This window comes from Canis aureus, chromosome 19 (genome assembly GCF_053574225.1).
Source record: "Canis aureus isolate CA01 chromosome 19, VMU_Caureus_v.1.0, whole genome shotgun sequence".
NCBI classification, from domain to species: Eukaryota; Metazoa; Chordata; class Mammalia; order Carnivora; family Canidae; genus Canis; species Canis aureus.
The window spans coordinates 53,493,387-53,516,918 of record NC_135629.1 but is presented as its reverse complement, the minus strand read 5'-3'; the positions used below and the strand labels follow the sequence as shown (position 1 = coordinate 53,516,918).

Sequence of the window (23,532 nt, the reverse complement as noted above, 5' to 3'; positions counted from 1 at the left end):
GTCTTGTTATGCTTCTCTTATATGAACTATACCTTGTAACTGCTTCTGAAACGTTCCTGAATTTGACGTCTGTGACTTCTGTGAAGGCGATGCTTATCTTGCTCCCGGCTGGGACCCCAGCAATCAACAGATTTTTGTTGAACACATCAATGAGCAACTTCTTCTGTCCAGCACCGTGCCTATAACCTGGGCTGAGAGGAGCAAGGCTATGGGAGCAGATGGGGTAGGTCTGCCTGCAGGGTCCCCTATCAGCCTCCATTATCAGCCTACTAGACTGTCGACATGCCAGAAATTTCACCACTTGGAAAGCCAAAGGGAAGAGATCCTGCTCAGACCACCTGCAGGGAAAGACTGTCCTAGACTAGGCTGGCCAGGCCTGGGGGAGCAGAGGGGTGACTGCTGGGAGGGATCTGTGTGAGAGCTTGTGGGGGAACTAGGAAGCCTGGAGGATTGAGGGGGGAGCCAGGAGATCGGGGTTCCAGCTATGGCAGGCACAGGCCACACCCTCCCATCTCCTGAGGAAGGGGCCATGCATCAGGGGAAAAAGAGAAACAGGCAAACCACACGACACAGAGCCAGGAGGCAGTGGGAGGATTTTACTAAACTGCATGACACACAACTTCCCCAGGCCCCCGTGAGTGTCGGCGTCCACTTCAGCCATCCGGCCCCAGCAGTGCCCCTTGCTCCTGCACCCACTCGGGACTCTCGCCAGTAGGGAGCACTGGGCTGGCAGTGTCATGGGCGGGAGAGCAGGGCTCAGGGTGAGACTCGGGGTTGGGGTTGGGGCTGGGCACTGGATCCTGCTCAGGGCCGGCCACAAGGTCAGGATTGGCGCTGTGACCAGGCTTAGGGTCAGAAGACTTAACAGACTCAGGGGTGGGGGTGGATTCAGAGCCGGAGACAGCTCTGGGGCTGGGATTAGGGAGGGAGCCCAGCACCGAGCCAGGGTCAGAGCCAAGGCCAGAGCTGGGGCCAGGGCTGAGGCCCAGGCCAGAGCCGAGAACGGACACGGCCTCAGGACCCAGGAGGGAGACCTGCCCTGGCCTCAACATCGAGGCAGGGCTGAGGTCTAGGCCTGCGGCGGCAGCTGCAGCAGCGGCGGCGGCGGCGGCTGCCGCTGCGCCCTCGTGCACCCGCTTGTGCTTGGTGAGGCTGGAGGCTTGGCCAAAGGCCTTGCCGCAGAGCTGGCAGCGGTAGGGGCGCTCCCCGGAATGCACGTGCAGGTGCTGCAGCAGCGCCGAGCTCTGCCCGAAGGCCTTGGAGCAGTGGGGGCAGGCGTACGGCCGCTCGCCCGTGTGGATGCGCAGGTGGTGCTGCAAGTTGGAGCTCTGGCCGAAGGCCTTGCCGCAGTGGGGACAGCGGTACGGGCGCTCGGCCGTGTGCGTGCGCTGGTGCTGCAGCAGCGCCGAGCTCTGGCCGAAGGCCTTGCCGCACTGCGGGCACGGGTAGGGCCGCTCGCCCGTGTGCGTGCGCAGGTGCTTCAGCAGCGCCGAGCCCTGCCCGAAGCCCTTGGCGCACACGGGGCACTTGTGGGGCCGCGGGCCGCCGTGCGTGCGCAGGTGCTGCGCCAGCAGCGAGCCGTGACCGAAGGCCTTGCCGCACACCGGGCAGTGGTGCGGCTTCTCGCCGCTGTGGCTGCTGCGGTGCTTGAGCAGCGTGGAGCGCCAGCCGAACGCTTTGCCGCAGGCGGCGCACTGGTAGGGCCGCGCGCCCGTGTGGATGCCGCGGTGCTGGGCCAGCGTGGCGCCGTGGCTGAACGACTTGCCGCAGTCGGGGCAGCGGTAGGGCTTCTCGCCGCTGTGGGTGCGGCGGTGCTGGCTCAGCCCCGAGCTGCGGCGGAAGGCTCGCCCGCAGTCGGGGCAGGAGAAGGGCCGGGGAGGGCTGGCAGGGGCCGGGAGCACCGCGGGGCTGGGGGTCAGGACCTCGGGAGTGGCAGTGAGGCCGGACGAGAGGGGGTCCAGGTCTGGGGATTCGGTGGGGCTGAGGGGCTCGTTGTTAGGGTCAAGAACCAAGGGGACAGGGCCGATGACGTCTGGATCGAGGTCGAAACTTGAAGACATGGGGTCGAGATCTTGGGGATCCGAGTCTCGAGTGGCTGAGATGGAGCTCGGAGCTTCCGCATCGGGGTCAGCGTCAGGGTCCAGATCTTCAGAGACAGGCTCCAGATCTTCATAGCTGGGGTCCACGTCTTCAGAGACAGTGTTGAGGTCTTCTGGGTCAGGCTCTGGGTCTTCACAAACTGGGTCCAGCTCTTCAGGGTTGGGGTCCAGGTCCTCTGAGTCGGAGTCGAGCTCTTCATAAGTGGGCCTCGGGCCCTTGTGGCCTGGGTTCCTGACCAGGACCGAGCGCCGCATCCCTGGTGTGGAGGTGCTGGCTGCTTCTGGGGCAGGATCTGCAGGGTGAGGACAGAGGGTGGGTGGAGGCAGGTTCTGGAAGACAGGGGGCCTCTTTCAGAGTCTGGGCAGGGAAGTGAGAGGGGGCCGTGCCATGCCCCAGAACCCACTCCGGGATCCTTCTCTTGTCTCAGATTGCGGGGAGACTTGTGGTGCACTCCAGCCAGGACAGGGAGAAGAGGGACCCTGGTGGGACACAGAGGGGGGATGGGGGGAAGCTTCCCTTCTCAGCACACCTGGATGGAAGTCAGGGGACCCAGCACTAGAGGTCTCTAGTACCCAGCTCCAGGGCTCTGCCCCTCTCTCCATCTTGGGCTCCTCCTCCTCTGGTGCGAAGCTTGGGTCCTGTGGAGGAGACAGAGTCCAGGGTTCCTACCCCCTTGACTGGTGATCCCTCAGGGGGAAGAGGGTGAGTGCCTCGGTCCTAAGTACATGACCTAAACTCCATTCCCATAGTTGGGGGTGACATATCTGGGAGTTCCTAGTACCAAGGGCAACCTCTGGCTTATCTTGTGGAGAGGAAGCATCCTGAGCTCTGAAGTTGGTATCTGGGGGATGAGTGGGGGGCAAACAACACCTGGTAATTCCCTTGCATCACTGGGGGAGGGCAGGTGCACCTCTAGCCTGTTTGCTGGGGAAGAGGCCACGTAAATGCCAGACCTCACATTTCAGGGTTGGGAGTGACTGTCAAAACACTTGTGTATCCAAATGCCAGTTCCTAAAGCTAGAGGGATTGAGGGAATATGGTGGGACACATTGGGGTACAGGGAGGCCCATAGACCCCGTAGCCAGGGGAGCAGGGACAGGTGTTATACCTGTTTGCCCACCTGCATAGCAGATCCTGAATTCTAACTCCTGGGGGAGGGAGAGGGCAAAATAATACTTGGGGCCCCTCTTAGGTTACTGGCGGGGCTCCTGGGTCATCTCCTAGGAAAGGGAGATTCCTGATCCCAAGGCTGAGGTATGGGGATGGGTGTCAGGATACTTTAGTTCCCTCCTAGAGAAAAGATCCAGAATTCCAGCCTCATGCCTGGATGTTGGAAGCCAGGTGGACAAACAATAGCTGGGAGCCCTTCTGGGGAGCAAAAGGAGCTCAGGATTACCTGATGGGGAGGTGATGCCTCGAGCTATCCACCCCAAGGCTGGGGATGAGGAGCAGACAGATCTGTCCCAGGGGGGAGGGACATCTCCAACCACAACCCCACAGCTGGAAGTGGCTAAGCAAATGGAGAGGGTGGAGTTCTTAGATCACCTCCTGGACCCAGACACCACATTTGGAGGGTGAGGGGGAACAATGCCTGGGTCCCTTCCTGGGTTCCTGGGGGCCAGGGACGCCTTTAGATTGCCTTCTGAGAAGTGGCCTTGCAAATTCCCACCTCTTAGCTGAAGACGGGGGTAGGTGGATCCCTGGATCACCTCCTGGGAAAGGGCTTCCAGAACTCTGGGCCCCAAGACTGGAGAGTGAGGGGAACAATACCTGGGCTCCAGGGGGCCAGAGGGAACCCCTGGATCCCCCTCCTGAGGAAGGGCCTCCTGAACTCCCGACCTCAGGCTGGAGGGTGGGGACAACAATACTTCGGGGGTCTTCCAGGGTTCCTGGGATGGAGGGGGTCTGGATCGCCTCCAGGGGAGGGGGCGTCCTGAGCTCCCGCCCCCCCCCCCCAGCTGAGGGGTGCCCCCCACCCCCCGCAACACCTCCCGATTTCAGGCGCCCAGCTCGGGCTGGGCCCTCCCCCCGGGGACGCGGCGGCGGAAAGGGCGCGCTAGGCCCGCGGGCCGCGGGGGGCCCCCTCGCCCTCCCCTCCCGCCCGCGACCCCGCTCTCCGGGGCCGGGCGGGCGGCGCGCGGGCGGGGGGTGGCGTGGGGGGAGCGGCGGACAGAGGTCGCCCCGGGCCGCGCCCCGCGCCCGCCCCCGCCGCCGCCCGGCCCCGGCCCCCGCCCGCCCGGCCCGCTCGCGGGGACACTCACCCGGCGCCCCTCGCCCCTGCCCGGCCCGCCGCGCCCCCGGGGCCCGCAGGAAGCCCCCCGCCCGCCAGCCCCGCCGGCGGCCCCCTCGGCCCAGCGGCCCCGCCAGGCGCTCCCGGGGAGCGAGAGGGGCCGGCCGAGGGCCGCAGCGGGAGCTGCTGGGACTTGTAGTTCGCCCGCGCCCGCCGCGGCCGTCGCCATCGCTGCCCCCGCCCCCCGGGCCGGCCTTTGTCCCGGCCCGGCCGCCCCGCTCGCCGCCGCGCCTTTGTCTGCGCCCGGGCGCCCGGCCCGCCGCGCCTCGCCCTCCCTCTCGGGCCGCCTCCGCCCCTCCGCCCCTCCGGCCGCGTCCCGCTGTCTCTGCCGCCCTCCCCGCCTCGGCCTCTCGGCCTCAGTTGCTGTCACTTTTCCCGCCTCTGCCCCTGCGTCTCCGTCTCTGTCCCTGCCTCTGGCTCGAATCTTTGTTCGGAAAGACCAGACCTTCTGTGTCGCTGGCCGTGCACATCCGCAAAGCCACGGCTCCGAGAAGCCCTGCAGTTTGCAAAGTTGTTAATCTTTGCTCAGCCCGGCGGCTCCCTGTAAGACGCCCCAAGGAAAGGGTTGGGAGCCGCGTCCCTGAGTGTTCTCCTCCTCCTCCTCCTACCGGGCTGGTGGGTCACTCACTGCTGTCACTGGTGGACTGCCTGTGTCTGCTGCCCACCGGAGTGACGATCTCTGGAGAGGCCTAGGCCACACAGCTGGGCAGGACTCTGGGCAGACTTTACCTGGAGACCCAGATCCCCGCAAAGAGGGAGCGAACACCAGGCCCGGCAGCTGGCAGCTGGGCCCTGATGTTCTTCACTGAGCATAAACACTGGTCACAGAGTATAAACAATGATCACACAAGGCCGCTCTGTGACCACGTCTGAACCAAGCGAGAGACAAGGACACTCTGCAACCACAGAAACGAATACACGCCCTCGTCTCCCGGACTGACACAACTGCTACTGCTTCTTACCAATGACAGCTCCGCGTCCATCCTCCCACTTCCGAGATAAAAATCATCCAAATAGGGAGGCCTGGGTGGCTCAGCAGTTGAGCACCTGCCTTCGGCTCAGGTCGTGATCCTGAAGTCCCGGGATCAAGTCCCACATCAGGCGCCTTGCAGGGAGCCTGCTTCTCCCTCTGCCTATGTCTCTGCCTCCCTCTCTGTGTCTCTGATGAATAAATAAAAATATTTTTTAAAAAAATCATCCAAATACCCAGTCACCAGTCTGCTCCCTGCTTCCCAACAGCACCAACCTAGAATTGCTTCTTCTCTTTGCAATTATCTTTAAAACTACCCAGCACATGCCTGAATCCTATGTGGTGCCCACCTGTCCTCCAACAGCCTCTTATGGAGGCACCCACGCTTCCTGGCCTATGATCTTCCCTGCTGGACCAAGCTAAAAAACTTTTTTTTTTTTTTTTTTTTTTTTACTTACAGGTATATTTCTGATGGTCTTTGGTGAATTCTGACACCACCTACCCTTGAATACAGCCTCAAGCAAATTAGGCCTCCAGGTCTTTTCCCTTTTCTTTCCTGAACCTTCTAGATCTGTACCGAACTCGAGGTCTGAAACTGGCTTTCCACCTTTCTGTGGAAAAGCCCACGGCAGACCTGAGAGATCTGAAACTGAAATTGGATTATGTCACTGGTTCCTCATCTTACCACCTCCTGGAAGATTCCATAGTAAATAATACTTGTAATGACAGCTGTTTTTTTCTGTCTGCTATCTTTTTTTTTTTTTTAAGATTTATTTATTATTTTAGAGGGTGGGGAGGGCAGAGACAGAGAGACTCTCAAGCGGACTCCCCACTGAGCACAGAGCCCTACTCAGGGCTCAATGTGGGGTTCCATCTCATGACCCGGGCTGAAATAAAGGGTCAGATGCTTCATCGACTGAGCCACCCAGGCACCCCTGTCTGCTAAGTAGCTCTATCAGCACCTTGCTTTCCCTCTGTGGATTCTTCCCCACTACTCCAATCTAACACAGCCCCCCAGTATCACTCAATCACTAAATTTACCACTCAGAGAATCCCATCTCCTGGCCACAACCATTAGGTTGGAGGATATGACATTGGAGGGTCTCGTTCTTCCTCCGGGATTAGAAACTGTAGATAGGACCTCATCCTACCTGCAGTTCCCCCCACCCCAGATGTCAGGAAGAACAGTCTACAGATTGAAGCCAATCTATACCAGGATGTACGGGTGAGAGTTGAAGAGAAAGTTCTGTCTATATTGGCTGAGCTCCTGGATATAGCCATACCTGAAGCCAGAAGCCCTCATTCTTTCCAATACCATGAGCCAACAAATTTCCTGGGCATTGAGTTGGTTTTAGTGGGTATCTGTTCCTTGAATCCATGATAGTCTTGACTAATTTAGAATTAGTACCTGGAAAGGGAAGGATATTGAGGGAACTACCTAAAATGTGGAATTGGTGGAACAAAGGTGAGGTAGAGGGACGGGGCCACCGCAGACAAGATATTCACTATAAACTGAATGGGACTCCCTAGATTTATTGCCGTGCATACAATCTGCCCTGAGAAGAGAAACAAGAAATTCCTGTTATGTGGAAGAAAAATAAGCTGATTGAAATCTTGCCTATTTGGGAGTGCCTGGGTGGCTCCGTTGGTTAAAGTTAAGCATCCACTCTTGGTTTCAGCTCAGGTCATGATCTCAGGGTCCTGAGATTGAACCCTACTTCAGGCTCCATGCTCAGCATGGAGTCTGCTTATCTCTCTCCCTCTGCTCCTCCCCTGCTTCCTCTCTCCTCTCTCCCTAGAATAAATAAAATCCTTAAAAAAAAAATCTTGCTTATTTTATTTTGGGACTCTAGTCACATGTCTCTTGAGAAAACTATTTGAGAAAAATATCAGGGTGTTGAAATATGTGGGTGCCTTCACAAAGCCTCCAGCAGGGTCTCCTTAGACGCCGCCAGCTGCCTCTATACACTTCTTGCAGCAGAGACTAGCATCCCCTTGATTTTGTGAGACTGCCAGAGTTGAATTCTCGGCCCCAAGCTAGAGGAGGAAATTAGTAATAACGTGGAAGATAAGACTGGGATTATAGGAGAACCAGGGGCCACTCGATGCCTCAGGCTATTTTGCAACACTGAGCACTCCCGGTCTATAAACGTGCAATTACCCTCCTTTGGGAAGTGCCTATTAGATATCTTTCCACCCTCCGCGTTGTAACCTGGGGCAATATAGATGCTAAGGGGAGAGGCAGACGCTGGTCTGTTGCTAGGAGACAGGGTCCGGCACGGTTGGGCTCCAGGCTCAAACATCGTGGTAGGGCTTGGGGAACCAAGTCACCCAGGGGTGGGCCTGTGAGCTGGGCCATCCAATCATAGCATTCTATCCGCCTGGGCACAGTGATTGGCTCGGGGCTGGGCATGTGACTCAAATGTCCTTTAAATTCCAACAAGAGGGGATGCCTGGGTGGCTCAGTGGTTGACCCTCTGCCTTTGGCTCAGATCATGATCCCGGGGTCCTGAGATCAAGTCCCACACCGGGCTCCCCGCAGGGAGCCTCCTTCTCCCTCTGCCTCTCTCTGTGTCTCTCATGAATAAATAAAATATTTAACAAAAAAAATTCCAAAAGAGGAGTTGAGGGCAAGACCTCCCCTCTTTCTTTAAGGCTTTAATCTAGAGGTTGTTAGCATCCTCTTTTGCCACCATTTAGAGGGATAATAGGATTGCGAGGTGACGGGGAGCTTCTGGATTTTCTTATTTCTAAATTGTAAAAAACAAATTTATCCAAATAAATTTGAAGGTTTAATTGGCTTTATTAGATAATTCATGAGGGACGCTCGGGTGGTTCAGTTGGTTAAGCAGCTGCCTTCAGCTCAGGTCATGATCCCAGGGTCCTGGGATCAATCAAGTCCCACTTTCAGCTTCCTGCTCAGCAGGCAGCCTGCTTCTCCCCCTCTCTCTGCTCTCTCTCCACCACCACCCCTTGTTCTCTAATAAAATCTTTTTAAAAATTATTTATTTATTCATGTGAGACACAGAGAGAAGGGGGCAGAGACACAGGCAGAGGGAGAAGCAGGCTCCTTGCAGGGAGCCCTATGTGGGACTTGATCCCAGGACCCTGGGATCACGACCCAAGCCGAAGGCAGATGCTCAACTACTGAGCCACCAAGGCGTCCCTCTAATAAAATCTTAAAAAGATTCATGAATTGGGCAGCATCCCTTCTAACACATAGAGGGACACTCCAAGGAGTTGTACAATGTGGAAGGTTTTTATAGGAAGGGGGTTAGGGAAAGAAAGTTATAAGCCAAAGGATTGTTACAGTCACTTGCCCTTAGGGGAAGGCAGGGGGGATTTTATTAAATCGATTGCCTCACCTTTTGTCCCTGGTGAAGGTCCATGCTACAGATTACCTTTGTGCTTATCAAAAAATTCCCAATTGGTAATTAAGACTTAACATTTCTGGGGCAGCTCCAGTGGCCCAGCAGCTTAGTGTTGCCTTCAGCCTGGGGTGTGATCCTGGAGACCCGGGATCGAGTCCCACGTCGGGCTCTTGCATGGAGCCTGCTTCTCCTTCTGCCTGTGTCTCTGCCTCTCTCTTTCTGTCTCTCATGAATAAATAAAATCTTAAAAAAAAAAAAAAAGACATTTCTGGGGGTGGTTGAAACAGCGATAAGGTTAGGTATTAACCCCTGGTTTGGTGACTTAGCCTGGCCCAGGTTACACCATTTTGGGCTTGTGGTTTCCTTTCCAACAAAGTCAATAAAATTCCTTTCTACTTGAGCTAGACCAAACTGGGTTTCTGTCACTTGCAACAAAAATGACTAAGATGTTAAAAAAATATATGGGTACTGCAGCCGTCTTCACGCTGCAGCCAAATGCTAGGCCCTGTTCTAAGAATGGTATGTGCATATTTTATTTAAATCTTGTACCCATTTTATGAAGAACTATGGCCAACCCACTTGACACACGAGGAAAGTGAGGAGTACAACATGACATCATTGCTGAGGGATAGAAAGACAGCGAAGTGGCAGGTCTGAATTCTGCTGCTCCGTGATGCACTATTTTTCTTTTTTTAATAATAATAAATTTATTTTTTATTGGTGTTCAATTTGCCAACATACAGAATAACACCCAGTGCTCATCCCGTCAAGTGCCCCCCTCAGTGCTGCACTATTTTTCTTTAAAAATTAATCCGTTCTCCCATGTTCAATCCTACCTACTGTATTTATCTTATTTTATAAACCTTTTGGGGTTTGTAGTTGATAAGAAATGCTTTTTTGGCGTGGGGAAGGGTGAATGGAATATACAGAGGGAGAAACATAAATCCATAAAACATGTCCCAAATCATGATGAAGCATCTTTCTACACTGAAAATATTTCTAGTAAAGCTCCCGTTCTTTCCTGGCTACCCATCCCGGGGTTAGTCAGTTCCATTTTTAGAAAATGCTTCAATTTGTATGGAAATCTGCCTCCTTGTAACTCTTACCCATTATCTTTCATCTGGTGTCTGGGTTGCTTTAAACCATTCCAAGAACCACGCAGAAGCACAAACAATCGTGCAACCAGAGCTACATGGAAATGAACACCGATATAAGCTTTCTGAGCTTCCTGGCAGGCAAGGCATGAAGGAAAAACCCTTTTTTAAAAGAAGATTTTAGGGTAGGCCTGGTGGTGCAGCAGTTTAGCGCTGCCTGCAGCCCGGGGTGTGATCCTGGAGACCCGGGATCGAGTCCCACTTCGGGCTTCCTGCATGGAGCCTGCTTCTCCCTCTGCCTGTGTCTCTGCCTCTCTCTCGCTCTCTCTGAATGAATAAATAAATAAATCTTTAAAAAATAAAAAAAGATTTTGTTTATTCATGAGAGACACAGAGAGAGAGGCAGAGACACAGACAGAGGGAGAGGCAGGCTCCTTGCGGGGAGCCCAATGTAGGACTCGATCCTGGGTCCCCAGGATCACACCCTGGGCCAAAGGCGGCACTAAACCGCTGAGCCACTCCGGCTGCCCAGAAAAACCTTTTTGTTAGTAGTCATCTGGTCAACAGACCAGTTTCATCAGGAGAGCCTGATTTTGTCCTGGGGATCATTGCAGGATGGGTTTATTGCCGTAGTTCTCAACCAGGGCCACTGTTTTCTCTGCACCACCACCCCCATCACCCCTACCCAGGGGACATTTGGCAATGCCTGGAGATATTTTTGGTTGTCACCATTGGCTGGGCTAAAAGGAGAATGCTACTGGCCTGTGGTGGATAGAGGTCAGGGATGATGCTGAACATCCTACAACACACATAAGGGCCTCTGACAAGATTGATCCCATCGAAAATGTCAATAGTACGGGGTTGAGAAATCCTGGTTTATCATGAGGCAATTCAGAAGTGTGTCATGTACATCTTTAGCGGAAGCAAACACGAGGGGTCCTCTGCGGCTAGAAGATACTTACATAGATACTATGAGTGCACCCAAAGGGCCATCTTACTGTGGGACCCAAAGCTGGACTCCTGTTCTGTGGAGATGACAACCGGGCTCTACAGAATTGCTGCCCATGGGGAAAATACTCCTGGCCAGGCTTGAGCTTGGCTCTTAGTGGCTCATTGGATTGGAGGTCTTGGTCTTTGAAGGTCTGACTACAGGGTCAGGGAGCCATGTTCATTCCCCGAAACCAGATTCTCTACAGCCTACAGAAGCGGACCCTGGGCATGGCCACCAAGGCTCATTTTATCCTAGACAGACCCAATCTCACCACACCCCAGACCTTGGGGGCGGGGGGGGGGGGGGGGGGGGGGGGGGGAGAGCGCTGTCCAAGGTACCATGGTAGGATTGTCAAACCTTGTCCCTGATGGGCTTCAGGGCTCCACCCCCTCTTCCTCCTTTCCAACCTTTTCTTTTTTTTTGAAATAAATTTTTATTTATTTATGATAGTCACACACAGAGAGAGAGAGGCAGAGACACAGGCAGAGGGAGAAGCACGCTCCATGCACCGGGAGCCTGATGTGGGATTCGATCCGGGGTCTCCAGGATCGCGCCCTGGGCCAAAGGCAGGCGCCAAACCGCTGCGCCACCCAGGGATCCACTTTTCTTTCTTTCTTTCTTTCTTTCTTTCTTTCTTTCTTTCTTTCTTTCTTTCTTTCTTTCTTCCTTCCTTCCTTCCTTCCTTCCTTTCTTTCCTTTCTTTCCTTCCTTCCTTCCTTCCTTCCTTCCTTCCTTCCTTCAGATTTTTTTTATTTATTCATGAGAGGGGGTGGGTGGGTAGAGACAAGCAGAGGGGGAAGCAGGCCCCATGCAAGGAGCCCAAGGTGGGACTCGATCCCGGGACCTCAGGACCATGCCCTGGACCAAAGGTAGGTGCTAAACCGCTGAGCCACCCAGGGATTCCCCCCCTCTTTTTAAAGATTCTATTTACCCACTCATGAAAGACAGAGAGAGAGAGAGGCAGAGACACAGGCAGAGAGAGAAGCAGGCTCCATGAAGGGAGCCCAATATGGGACCCGATCCCGGAACCCTGGGACCACGCCCTGGGTGGAAGGCAGACGCCCAACCGTTGAGCCACCCAGGCAGGCGTCCCTTTTCCAACCTTTTCATTTCACCCCTGGCTGGACATCTACTCCCTTGAACTTGATCATATCTGATGGCTTTTATTGATTCGTCCCTGGACCCAGCTCTGACCTGGAGACCGGTTACCCACGCAGCAAGTAAACTGCTGACCTTCCGATCTTCACCCATAATGGTGGAGAGATTTCTGGGTCACTCTCAGCTTCTCCACCCCTTCAGTCTCCCTCCTCTGAGCCCTCCCCCGACTCTCTCAACGATAGAAAGCTCCTTCCCATACCCTCGTCTTCCTCTTTCCTCCATACGTTCATGTTCAGAAGGGAAGTGCTCTTCCTCCTTGACCCCCAGCCACACACACCAGGTGTGTACATTTCTCATTTATAACATTCAGTTCCACCTTACAGATGAGGCTCAGGGGGTTAAGTGACTTGCCCGAGACTACTGTCCAGGACAGAGGAGTTAAGATTTGGACTCTGTCCATTCAGCCTGTGTTCTCAGCCCTTCACCACATTGCCCTGTTCAACATTCCACTCCCTCCACATCATTCGTATTTGTTGGTGCACCTGAACACCTCACATTGAGTCCAATCACCAGGCCTTTGCACAAGCTGGGATGGCCTCCTCGCCCAGAGTGGGGCGATCTTCTGGGTCCAAGGAGTGTCCGTTCAGGGTTGTTTGATGGAATCACTCTCTCCTGCACAGCTCCCATCCCACCAAGCATCCTCTTTCATGGCTGACTGATGGGGAGGGGTGGGAGGTTGTCAAAGCAGTGTTTATTGCTGACTAGGGCATGGGTAGGTAGGGGTCTGGGGGGCCCGAGGGTCTATGTTCCCAGCCCCACAGCCCCAGGGGTGAGGGGAGCCCAGAGGCACATGGCTGTCCTGAAGATTGACCAATCTCAACACTGCTGGGCCCTGGAACTTGGAGACAAACTCATCCTCGTATTGGGTTGAGAAGAAGCGCTGTCCACCCAGCGGGGGCTCAATGTGGCCATACTTGCACTGTGAAGTCAGGGCGGGCAGCCTGGCAAGACAGCTTGGAGCTTGGCTGGCCTACCTGGGCCCACCCCATATGACCCATACATCGTCCTCCCCATAGGATCCTGGGAGCACAAAGGCTGATGATTGGGTTCTGAGGATGTGGGCTGTTTGGAGCCTAGTTTGGGCTGACCCAGGAGCTGGATGAGAAGCTGGAGAGAAACCCGGGACACCCGGCAGGACCTCAGGACCGCGGTGACCCTAGGCAACGCGGAGCTAACCCTCAGCTGGGGGTATAATAACTGTGGCTGGTGATACGAAGAAGCTGACCCTGACCCTGACATTAAGATGACCCTGTGCCCGGGGTCACCCTCGAGAGACCCTGAGCGGACTTCACACTAATTCTGGGCCTGAGGAGATGGTATTATCATCCTGAGATAAAGCTGCACTGATGTGGGGGGTCACCGGGTCAGGGAGATACCCCTCCCCCGCCCTCACCCGCTGTAGCATGTCCTCAGTCACGGAGGCCGGAGCTGTTCTGTGAGGCTTCAGCATCTTCTGGTTCGTGGTTAAAAAATCTGTTTCTGGAGATTAGGGTGGGGGTAGTCGAGCTCAGGGGCTGAGGGAGGAGAGGCACGGCCCCTGGGCGGGAGCGCGCGAGATTAGGGATGGGGTAGGACTTGGCGAAGCCAGAGCCGGCGCTGAAGTTGGCGGGGAGGATGGAGGAGGAGGCGGGGAGGAGGGAGGGGCCGGGGGCGTGGCAAGCACCGGCTGGAGGGCGGGGCCGGGGCCGGGGGGCGGGGCCAGAGCCTGACGGAAAAGCGGGGCTTAGAGTCGGGACTGGGCCGGGGGTGATGCCTCGGTGGAGGTGGGGGGATAGGGGGGAGTCAAGTCCTCGAAGGGGCGGGTCGTCCAGGGGCAGAGTTGCGATCGCGGCCCACCGCGCGGGATCTCGCTCTTCAGGAGGCGGAGCCAGGGTCGGGCAGTGGGCGGGGCGAAGCCGGCCGGGGCGGGGCTAGAGCTGCGCCGGGAACTCCCCCCCCGCCCCTCCCCTGCAACCCGCGCACTGTAGGTGCCCTGGGGCAGGCTGCTCTGCAGCAAGTGGAGACTGGGCGCCTTCTGCGACTTCTGTGCCTTCTCGGGGGGGCAATAGTCCGAGCCCATGGAGGTCTGGAGGAACTGCCCGAGCAGCGAGGAGTCCCCGAGGCACACGTGGCTCTTCAGTTTATCGTGAGGCACGTGGCGGCTGGGTGGCTTGGTCACCGGCAGCTGTAGGACCACGTGGCATGTGGGGAGCTCCCGGGGTCTCCCAAAACCCGGGGAGGGGGGAGAGAAGAGGCCAGCGCCCTGCGGCTTTGGATAGTTCACACCCTCTCTGGGGCCCACATGGCTGGCGCTGGGAGCAGGCTATGTATCTCATTTTGCAGACAGAGCCACTGAGGCTCCGAGTGGTTGAGTGCCTTAACCCTAGACCGGCAGATAGATCCAGGAGATCCCCCCCGCCCCCCCCCCCCACACGTGTCAAGCTCAGTCTCACCTCAAGGCCTTTGCACTTGCTATTGGTACTGCCCGGGAAACCCTTTTACCTGGTGAGCCTAAGCCTGGGCCTGGGGGGTGGGGGGTGTCTCCCTCCCCCTTCCTGCTGACCTGGCCATGGAAGGAGTGCATGGAGGTGGTGAGGCTGCCCGGGCCAGGGCACCAGTTTCCTTCCAGGATGTGCGATGCTGGAGTCTGGTCATGGTGAAGAACAAAATGCTCTGCCAGGGGCAGAGCAGGTGCTGAGCAGACCTGGGAGGCCACTGCGGGGAAGGGGGCAGGGGGAGGGTGGTGGGACGGGCAGTAGGCTCACCTGGCTCTCGGGCATAGAAGTGTTCAGCCTTGGTGGTCCTGTCACGGAACAGGCCATCTCCAGGACAAATATTCACATGGTAGATGTGGGCTGTGGCCTGAGCCTTGTCATACCTGCAGATAAGAGGGGATGGGATTCATCTGATCTGGGCCCTTGCAACTCGGAGGAAATGGGAGAGGGGCAGACTTCCCAAAGGCCAAGCCGTGGGGTGCTAATGGTGGGTGACTTGACCCAGTAGAGAGCCTTGCTGGTAGGGGATGGAGGTCTCAGACGTAAAGTACTGGCCCTAGAGCCTTGGGCAGCACACTCCACATGTCACTGAGAGCCCTTTACCCTGTCCTGGTAAAAGGCCACCATCCCTTTTTACCTGTCTGGGGGCAGACCCTGAGGCCTGTAGGCTTGTTTCTGCTCTGAACACATGGGCCCATAGCCAATCTTGAAGTCTCCCAGTTCCACGCTGGAAGAGGCCTGGGGGTGGACAGAGGTGGAAAGGGCAACACCAGCCAGCCCCTCCTGCTGCCCTCCCCAGCAGCACCAGCCCCGCCTCGATTTACCCTCTTACACATCAAGGCAGGTGGGCTCGGCAGAGCCTGGAAGTGTCTCTGGTAGGAGGTCCCATTGTCCTGTCTCCTGTGGTCCCACCTGAGGGGGTTCAGGCCCCCTGAGGAGGAACAAGAGTGAGCAGAAAAGGACACTGAGCCCCCGCAGCCTCAGGCCCACTGGGATGCAACTCCCTGCCTGGAAAGGGGAGCTGGGCCGCCCTGACTAGCCTCGCCTGAGGGCTGTGTGGAAAACACCAAAAATAGGAGCTCCTGGGTGGCTCAATGGGTTAAGCATCTGCCTTTGGCTCGGATCATGATCCCAGGGATCTGGGATCAAGCCCCACATGAGGCTCCCTGCTCCTCGGGGAGTTGGCTTCTCCCTCTCCCTTGGCCCTCCACCCCACTCATGTGTATGCATCCTCTTTCAAATAAATAAAGAAAATCTTTAAAAAAATAAAAAAAAACACCAAAAATAATACAAAGGATGATACAAGAATAGCTACCAAGTATTGAACTAGGAATCTAGGGTAAGCGCTTCAAGCCTCATCTGCAGGGTTCATCTTATTCTCTCCACTTTACAGCCTCAGAGAAGCCAAATGACTTGCCAGAAGTCACGAAAATTCAAAACCAGAACCGAGTCAAACCCAGATCTGACAATCCCTGAGTCCAGCTTGGAGGGACTCTGAACTAGTGACGTCCACCAGCAGTCCCTTAGAGTCACAGAATTGGAAAATCCAACAAGTGGCAGCTACTCTTTTTTTTTTTTTTTTTTTTTGAGTGCTCACTCTATGCCAGGTGCATCATGCACTCTGGGCTCTTTTGGCTTCACCAGCTCCTATGAAGTGGGGTGCTATTGTTGCACCCATTTTGCAGATGAGGAAAATCCAGGCTTGGAGAGGTCGACTTGCTCAGAGTCACGTATCTACTAGGGTGGCAGGGCTGGGGTGGGGGTGACTTAGATTTGTCTGATTCCAAACCACCATTCATGGCTTCTGCCCATGGCACAGGCCCTTGAGAAAAATTCAGGAGCTTATGCCATTCCATGGATATAGAAACCGAGGCTCAGGGAGGTTCCAGGTTTTCTTGGGCTCGGTACTATTGACATTTGGGGCCGGATAATCCTGGACTAGGGGGAGCTGTCCTGTGCACGGTAGGACGTTTAGCAGCATCCTCGGCCTCCATTCACTCCCTGCTAGTGGCACCCCTTGACAACCAAAGCGATCTCCAGGGGCACCTGGGTAGCTCAGTGGTTGAGCATCTGCCTTTGACTCAGGCTGTGATTCCGGGGTCCCGGGTTAGTGTCGGGCATACGGCTCCCCACAGGGATCCCGCTTCTCCCTCTGCCTGTGTCTCTGCCTCTCTCATGAATAAATAAATAAAATCTTTTTTTTTTTTTTTTTATAAATAAATAAAATCTTAAGAGAAAAACAAACAATCTCCAGATCTAGCCACGCGTCCCCTGGGGGAGGGCGCGGAGTCCCCCCCCCCCCCCCCAACCACTGGGCTGGCACGTCGCGCCGGCGCCCGGGGCGCGCTCACCGAGGTGGCAGCAGGGCGCGCGGGGCTGCGGGCACGGGGCGCGGAGCGCGTAGAAGTCCTGGTGGGTGGTGGGCGGGATGCGCAGCTTGGCCGGGTCGCCGGGCGCCACCGAGTCGCGGTCGAAGATGAGACGCGCGCCGTGGATCTGCTCGCGGGCGCGCGCCGGCGCCTCGGGCCACCCGAAGTCGGCGCGCATGGTGGAGGCGCCGGTGCGGACGCGCGCGGACTCGTGCACGCGCAGGCCGCTGCCCTGCAGGGCGGGGGTGCGCTCCCGCGTCTCGGGGCGCGTGCACGGCGGCGGGGGCGCGAACGCGCAGTGCGTCTCGGACCGGAGCTCGGCGCCCCGCGAGCGCGCGTCCCGGGGCAAGAGGGACCCTCGCGGCGGCTGCTGGCACCGCGGCGCGCCGGTGACGCCCGGGTGGGCCGGGAAGTCCCGATGCGACGTGGATTGCATGGCGCCCGCGTGCAGCCGCGGGTCGGGCCCCAGTGCAAAGTGCGAGGCCTTGAGGAAGGCCCGCCGGGACAGCGGGCAGGGCACCGGGGCGACCGCGGCCATCGCGGGACAGGGCGCCACCTGCGAGGGGCGGAGATCCGGGAGTGAGCCAGGGCCCGGCCGCCCGAGGACAATGCTGCCTTTGACCCCTTGCAGTGTGCCAGGCGCGGGGCACTCGGCGGAGGGCCGGGGACGCCGTACAAAGCAGGCGCAGCCCCGGTGCCTGCCCCCCGCCCCGGGAAAAGCAGGCGTATCATCATTCATTTGACGCTTACTGTGTGCCCCCTGGGAGGGGGGACCGTCAGATAACGAAACGGACCGAGATCCGTGCCCTCGCGGGGTTCATAATGGGGCGTGGAGGTAACAGACAACACTGAATAAGTGCACACCCATAAATTGCAGAGTTAGGAGAAGGGGCTAAGTGCTGCGGGTAAAAGCATGACACAGGGTAGGAGGATGGGGGGTGAGGGTGGGAGGGGTGCCGGTTTAAATGGGATGGTGTCACTGAGATGAGGAGCAAAGAGCTGTGAAGGGGGGGAGAGGAGCTTCTGGGTGCCTGAGGGAACAACATTTCAGGCAGAAGGAACAGCAGGTGCAAAGGCCCCTCTCGAGGCCACTACAAAATGAGCATCAGGAAGGGCTGGGACATGGGACACCCGGGTGGCTCAGTGGTTGAGCATCTGCCTTTGGCTCAGGGCATGATCCCCAGGGTCCTGGGGTCGAGACCCCCACCGGGCTCCCTGCAGGGAGCCTGCTTCTCCCTCTGCCTGTGTCACTGCCTCTCTCTGTGTGTCTCTCATGAACAAATAAAATCTTAAAAAAAAAAAAGGGCCGAGAGAATAAACCATTGTTTTTTAGTTTGTCTGCTACGGGAGCCCCCTCTCCTCACCCTCACTTAGGGGTCAAGGCCATGGCTCTCCCCTCTATGTCTGCTCAGTCCTGGCCACTGTCCCATCTCTGCCACACACTTCCTCATGGGCCCTCCTGCCCTCTGCAGTTGTTCTCCTGGATCTCTTCCAGTCCTCAAACTGTCTGAGGCTGAGACACCTCTCGCTGCACTTCGCTCCAGCTCCCGGCTGCCAGCAGCCTGCTTAGCTGACTGGGCCTTTCTTGCCTTTGGTCAGAGCAGAGGAGTCTCCTCCCAGCGCCTCAGAGACCAGCCCCTAGGGTGCCACCAGCAACCCGGGAGCCGGCCCAGCCCTGCCCGGACCCCATCAGCTCACAACTAGCTCATGTTGACCTCTTTAGAAAACAGGCATCAAGCATTTTAACAACACCACAGTTTTTCAGCACCTGTGTTTGCTTTTTTGATCACTTTGGCACCTAAAATAGTTGAGCAGGGGCAGTCCAGGTGGCTCAGCGGTTTAGTGCCGCCTTCAGCCCAGGGCCTCACCCTGGAGACCCGGGATCAAGTCCCACATCAGGCTCACATCAGGCTCCCTGCATGGAGCCTGCTTCTCCCTCTGCCTGTGTCTCTGCCTCTCTCTCTCTCTCTCTCTGTGTCTCTCATAAATAAAATTAAAAAAAAATAGTTGAGCATTGAGAAGTCCTCAAATAGTTTATGGAGAATCTGACAACTGAAGTTACTAGCTAGGTCACCTTGGAATAAGTGATTGGGCTCCTGTGAACTTCAGCTTCCATAGCAGGGATGAGCACATGCTACTTACCTCAAGGGGTGGCATGGGGACTTATGAGTCCTAGAAAATGCGCTTGGCCTCTGGCCTGACCCTGAGACTCCTTCTGTCCCCAGTCTCCCAGAGGATGCTCACATGTTCCTTCCAAGGCTGTGTCCCGCTGTGGTCCAGAACTGCCCATTGTGACCAAAGAGCTGTCCTCAGATGGTGCTGTCACAATGGTCCCCAGCAATCCTGAGGGCGGCTGGGAGGAAGATCTGGAGGGAGGCCAGGGGATCCTGCCTCCTGAGAGCTCAGGAGAGCTTGGCAAGTGACTAGACTTCCCCGAGCCTCAGTTTTGTCATCTAGGAAATGGGGCTGAGAATGGCAACCACTTCAGAAAGCAGCATTGAGGGGAAGCCGGGTGGCTCAGGGGTTTAGCGTTGCCTTCAGTCCAGGGCCTGATCCTCGAGTCGTGGGATCAAGTGCTGGGATCAAGTCCCACATCGGGCTCCCCGCAGGGAGCCTGCTTCTCCCTCTGCCTGTGTCTCTGCCTCTCTGTGTCTCTCATGAATAAATAAATAGAATTAAAAAAAATAAAGCAGCAGTGAGGATTTGAGGCCATAGGCTGCTGGTGTTCATTATTATCATTTTCCAAAGTTTTCCTGCTTGTCTGCTCCCTCACATTTCCCCACACAGTACTAGCCAGTGTCTTTGGTCTTTGGGTCACTACAATGATTAATGTCATTCTAAGGCTCACAGATCTCCAAGGTACCTTTTTTTTTTTTTTTTTTTTTAGAGTTTATTTATTAATGAGAGACACAGAGAGAGACAGACATTGGCAGAGGAAGAAGCAGGCTCCCTGCAGAGGGCCTGATGTGGAACTCGATCCCAGGACCCCGGGATCACGACCTGAGCTGAAGGCAGTTGCTTAACCACTGAGCCACCCAGGTGCCACAAGGATCTTCATTTTTATCAGAAAGTCTCAGGAATGAAGTAAGAATAAAGCTGCCATTGGTAAAAAGAACAGCAGTCAGACTATCCAGGAAAACTGTATGTCCAGTTGCTGCTGTGGTTTGGACAGTGCTCATGTTTTGCCCGCATTCAGACGTGATTACGGGGGGAGCTTGTTTTGTCTTGTTCCACCACAGTCACGGAGCGGCCTTGACCACCGCTGGCATTCTGCAAAATTATTTATGTCCAGCAGGAGAACACCAGGGCTTAGCTGGGACTGCCAGGCCAGCTCCTAGCAACAACAGGGCCAGCTGGGAACGCCAGGCTAGCTCCTGTCTCTCTCTCAAAGGTCAAGTTCAACCCTAACCAGATGGCGGAGGACACTGTGAGGGCTGGGCAGGGCTTGCAAGACTCACTGCTGCGTGCTCGGTGCCTGGCACAGGACCTGGCCCTCAGTGGTCACGCAGAAAGGCGCTGTGCTGTTAACCAAGCTGTCAGGGGCAGCGTGGGCTCAAAAGAAGGGATCTAGCCACTCCTGCGGCAGCAGCAGGCTCTCCAGCCCAAGACCCCCCCTTCCCTCTGCAGGCCTTGGGCTCGGCTTGGACTTTTTTCTGCTGCAGGAACAGTGTCCCTAGTTAGGGGGTGGGGGCACACAGACACCTGTGCCCAAGTCTTAAGCAAGGAGGGCTGTGGTCAGATGTGGGGGTTAAAGTCTCTCGAGATGTTGTCGGGAAGGCAGACCCGGGGGAGGCAGAGTTTGGGGTCCCGGACTTAGAGAGAGGAAGCGGGCTGCCTATGGAAGGGGCTGTGGGCCAGGAGGTAGTGGATAGATTCGACATTTTGGTGCATGGGGAGACAAAGAGGTGAGCACCATGCCCAGATCTGTGACTGGGTGGCTCAGTGACTGGCAGGGCTGCTCTGAGATGGGAACACGGGAGAAAAAGATGTTCGAGGATGATGCTTAAGTCCACTGGGACATGCTGAGGGTGGGGATGGGGTTGGTGGGATTTGCAGGGAAAGTGTCCAGGGGGCAGATAGGTTAGGAGTCAGGTCACTATTTAAAGAGGCATGAGGGAGAGGCCAGTGGCGAGGGGCCCAGGGAAGTCGGAAAAGTGGATGGTTTCTCAGGATAGTGCGGATGGAGTGTGAGCACAGAGCTTTGGGTGAGGAGCTGAGCCCTGCCGGCTACGGCACTGATTGAGAACTTGAGAACTTGTCTTGTGCCAGGCTGTGGGAACATAGCTGTGACCAAGACATATCAAAGTCCTCACATTCTGATGAGAGACAACTAGGCAACTAGATAAAGAAGCAATATAGTTAATGTTAGATAATATTCCAAGCTAAGGAGAAAAATAAGGCAGCAGGAAATGTGGGAAGTGCCCAGGAGGGTGTGATGGGGCAGTCCCATGAGAAGATGATGTTCCAGTAAACAGGAGGAAGAGGTGAGGGAGGGAGCCATGTGGGAATCTGGAGGGAGAGATTCTTGGCAGAGGGCACAGCCAATGCAAAGGCCCTGGGGGCAGGAGTGTACTATAACTTTAAGGACCAGGAGGAAGGCAGTGTGGTTGGAAAGAAGGGAGTGAGACACTAAGAGTCATACAAGTTGAAATAAAGGGGAAATATTTTCCAAAAGGCAAGCAGTCAACATCATTAGTCATGAGGGAAATAAAAAGCAAGGCAATAGGAGATATCCACCTAGCAGGATGGCCATAGTAATAGTAACGAAGCAAAATAAAAGTGTTGGCAAGAGGGGCACCTGGGTGGCTCGGTCGGTTGAGCATCTGCCTTCAGTTCAGGTCATGATTCTGGGGTCCTGGGATCAAGCCCTGTGTCAGATTCTCTGCTCAGCAGGGGGAGCCTGCTGCTCCCTCTCCACCTGCTGCTCCCCCTTGCTCCCTCTCTCCTCTCAAATAAATAAATAAATGAAAAACTAAAAAACAAAGTGTCAAGAATGTGGAGAATGTTGTGCATTGCTGGTGGGAATGTAAAGTGGTGCAGCCAATGTGGAAAACAGTCTGGTGGTTCCTCAAAAAATCAAACACAGACCACTGTATGACTCAGTCATTCCACCCCTGGGTGTTTACCCAAAGGAACTGAAGTTGAAGGAAGATACACACAGACCCATGTTCATAGCTGCATCATTCAGTCTCCAAAATGTGGAAATGGCCCAAGGATCCATCAATGGCTGAATGGATAAACGAGATGCGGTAGGTCCATACAAGGGAATATTATGCAGCTGCAAAAAGAATGAAGTATTGATATAAAAAAAGCTGCAATGTGGATGAACGTCAGAAACATGAAGCTAGGGGCACCCAGGTGGCTCAGTGGTTGAGCATCTGCCTTTGACTCAGGTCGTGATCCTGGGGTCCTGGGATCAAGTCCTGCATCAGCCCCTCACAGGGAGCCTGCTTCTCCTTCTGCCTGGGTCTCTGCCAGTCTCTCTGTGTATATCTCATGAATAAATAAATAAAATCTTAAAAAAAAAGAAACGATGCTAAGCCAGACACAAATGGTCACATATTGCAGTATCCCAGTTATATGAAATATCCAGAATAGGTAAACCCATAGAGACAAAGCAGATGGGGGTGGGGTAGGAAGGACTAGATTTACTGCTTGCCAGAGTTACAGGGTCTTCTCCGAGGATGATGAAATGTTTTGAAGCTAGCAAGGGGTGATGTTCTTACCTGCAGGTGTCCTAAATGTCATTGCACCATACATCTTAGAAAGGTGCCTCATATGTGAATTTTACGATTTGGAAGAAAAAAAAAAAAAGGGAACGGGTCATGTTAACTTCTTGAAAAATCTCACTTGACTTTTTAAACATTTTATTTATTTATTTGACAGAGAGCGCACCACTCATGGATGGGCAGGGCAGACTTCCCGGTGAGCTGGGAGCAGGATGCCAGGCTCCATCCCAGGACCCCGGGATCATGACCTGAGCTGCAGGCAGGCGCTTAAAACCCACTGAGCCACCAGGCACCCCGCATCTGACTTTCGGATGAGATCATACATGCCTGTTGCACAAAGTTATACGAGATGCTGCTGGTTGTTAACTACACTTACTGTAATCGTTTCATGCTGTGAGTCAGACTTTTGTGCTATGCACCTGAAATTCATACAGGACGTACACATCAATTATCTCGCAATAAATCGGGGTCGGGGGGAGCTACAAACTGGTACAAAGGGGCCCCTGGGTGGCTCAGTGGTTGGGCGCCGGCAGGGTCCTGGGATCGAGTCCTGCTTCTCCCTCTGCCTCGGTGTCTCATGAATGCATGAAAAAACAAAAACAAAACCTGGTACAAAGGTGAACAACTTAATATCCCTCTTCCCAGCCGCGCAGTTAGCTACCCTCTCCGGCGCAGCCCCAGTTACCGGGCTCTCGCCTATTCTAGAACGAGTCTAGGAGTTGCCTTAACTTTCCAAAAAGGCCTTGTACATGCTCACTAGAGCCGAGCAGACAGGTTGGTTGGTGCTTCCGCCCGGCCATTACTTTTGTGGGTGGACGGTTAACGCTGAAAAGACGACCGGTGGCGGGGCCGAGGCCGTCCGGGTGCCCAGGCCCGGGGAGCGCACAGGCGGCGGCCAGCCCGCTGCGAGCCGCCGCTGCGGGGACAAAGGATCGCGACCGCGCCTGCGCACAGCTTTCCCGGGGGGCGTGGCCTCGCCCCTCGCC

General features: G+C 55.6%; 1 protein-coding gene and 1 long non-coding RNA gene across 14 annotated transcripts; both read right to left on the bottom strand.

Annotated features, from left to right (window-relative positions):
• Window positions 1-576: 576 nt before the first annotated feature.
• Window positions 577-19,116, bottom strand: ZNF358 (zinc finger protein 358). Of its 13 annotated transcripts, XM_077860066.1 has the most exons (8): window positions 18,960-19,116; window positions 16,800-17,373; window positions 15,273-15,379; window positions 15,086-15,186; window positions 14,719-14,831; window positions 14,517-14,626; window positions 2,630-2,738; window positions 577-2,392 (listed from the first exon to the last, which is right to left on the bottom strand). In XM_077860066.1, exons 1-8 carry the CDS (start codon window positions 18,972-18,974, stop codon window positions 654-656), a joined length of 2,868 nt encoding a protein of 955 aa, XP_077716192.1. In that variant the 5' UTR covers window positions 18,975-19,116; the 3' UTR covers window positions 577-653. The 13 variants fall into 13 exon arrangements, with proteins under 13 accessions (XP_077716192.1, XP_077716195.1, XP_077716194.1 ...); XM_077860069.1 differs by lacking the exons at window positions 14,517-14,626; window positions 14,719-14,831; window positions 15,086-15,186; ... (1 more) ...; window positions 16,800-17,373; window positions 18,960-19,116 and adding an exon at window positions 5,353-5,517; XM_077860068.1 differs by lacking the exons at window positions 14,517-14,626; window positions 14,719-14,831; window positions 15,086-15,186; ... (1 more) ...; window positions 16,800-17,373; window positions 18,960-19,116 and adding an exon at window positions 5,120-5,277.
• Window positions 19,117-21,806: 2,690 nt separating this feature from the next.
• Window positions 21,807-23,479, bottom strand: LOC144290651 (uncharacterized). The gene is made up of 2 exons (XR_013358230.1): window positions 23,304-23,479; window positions 21,807-22,095 (listed from the first exon to the last, which is right to left on the bottom strand). It is a non-coding gene; the product is annotated as an uncharacterized LOC144290651 (long non-coding RNA).
• Between the last annotated feature and the right edge of the window lie 53 nt (window positions 23,480-23,532).

Bases quoted from the DNA above. Each gene is read 5' to 3' on its own strand.
- ZNF358 (XM_077860066.1), bottom strand. The intron at 15,187-15,272 runs GTAAATCGAGGC...GTCCACCCCCAG, and splicing joins CTGCCTTGATGTGTAAGAGG to GCCTCTTCCAGCGTGGAACT. The intron at 2,393-2,629 runs GTGTGCTGAGAA...CTCACCCTGCAG, and splicing joins GTCCCCTGACTTCCATCCAG to ATCCTGCCCCAGAAGCAGCC.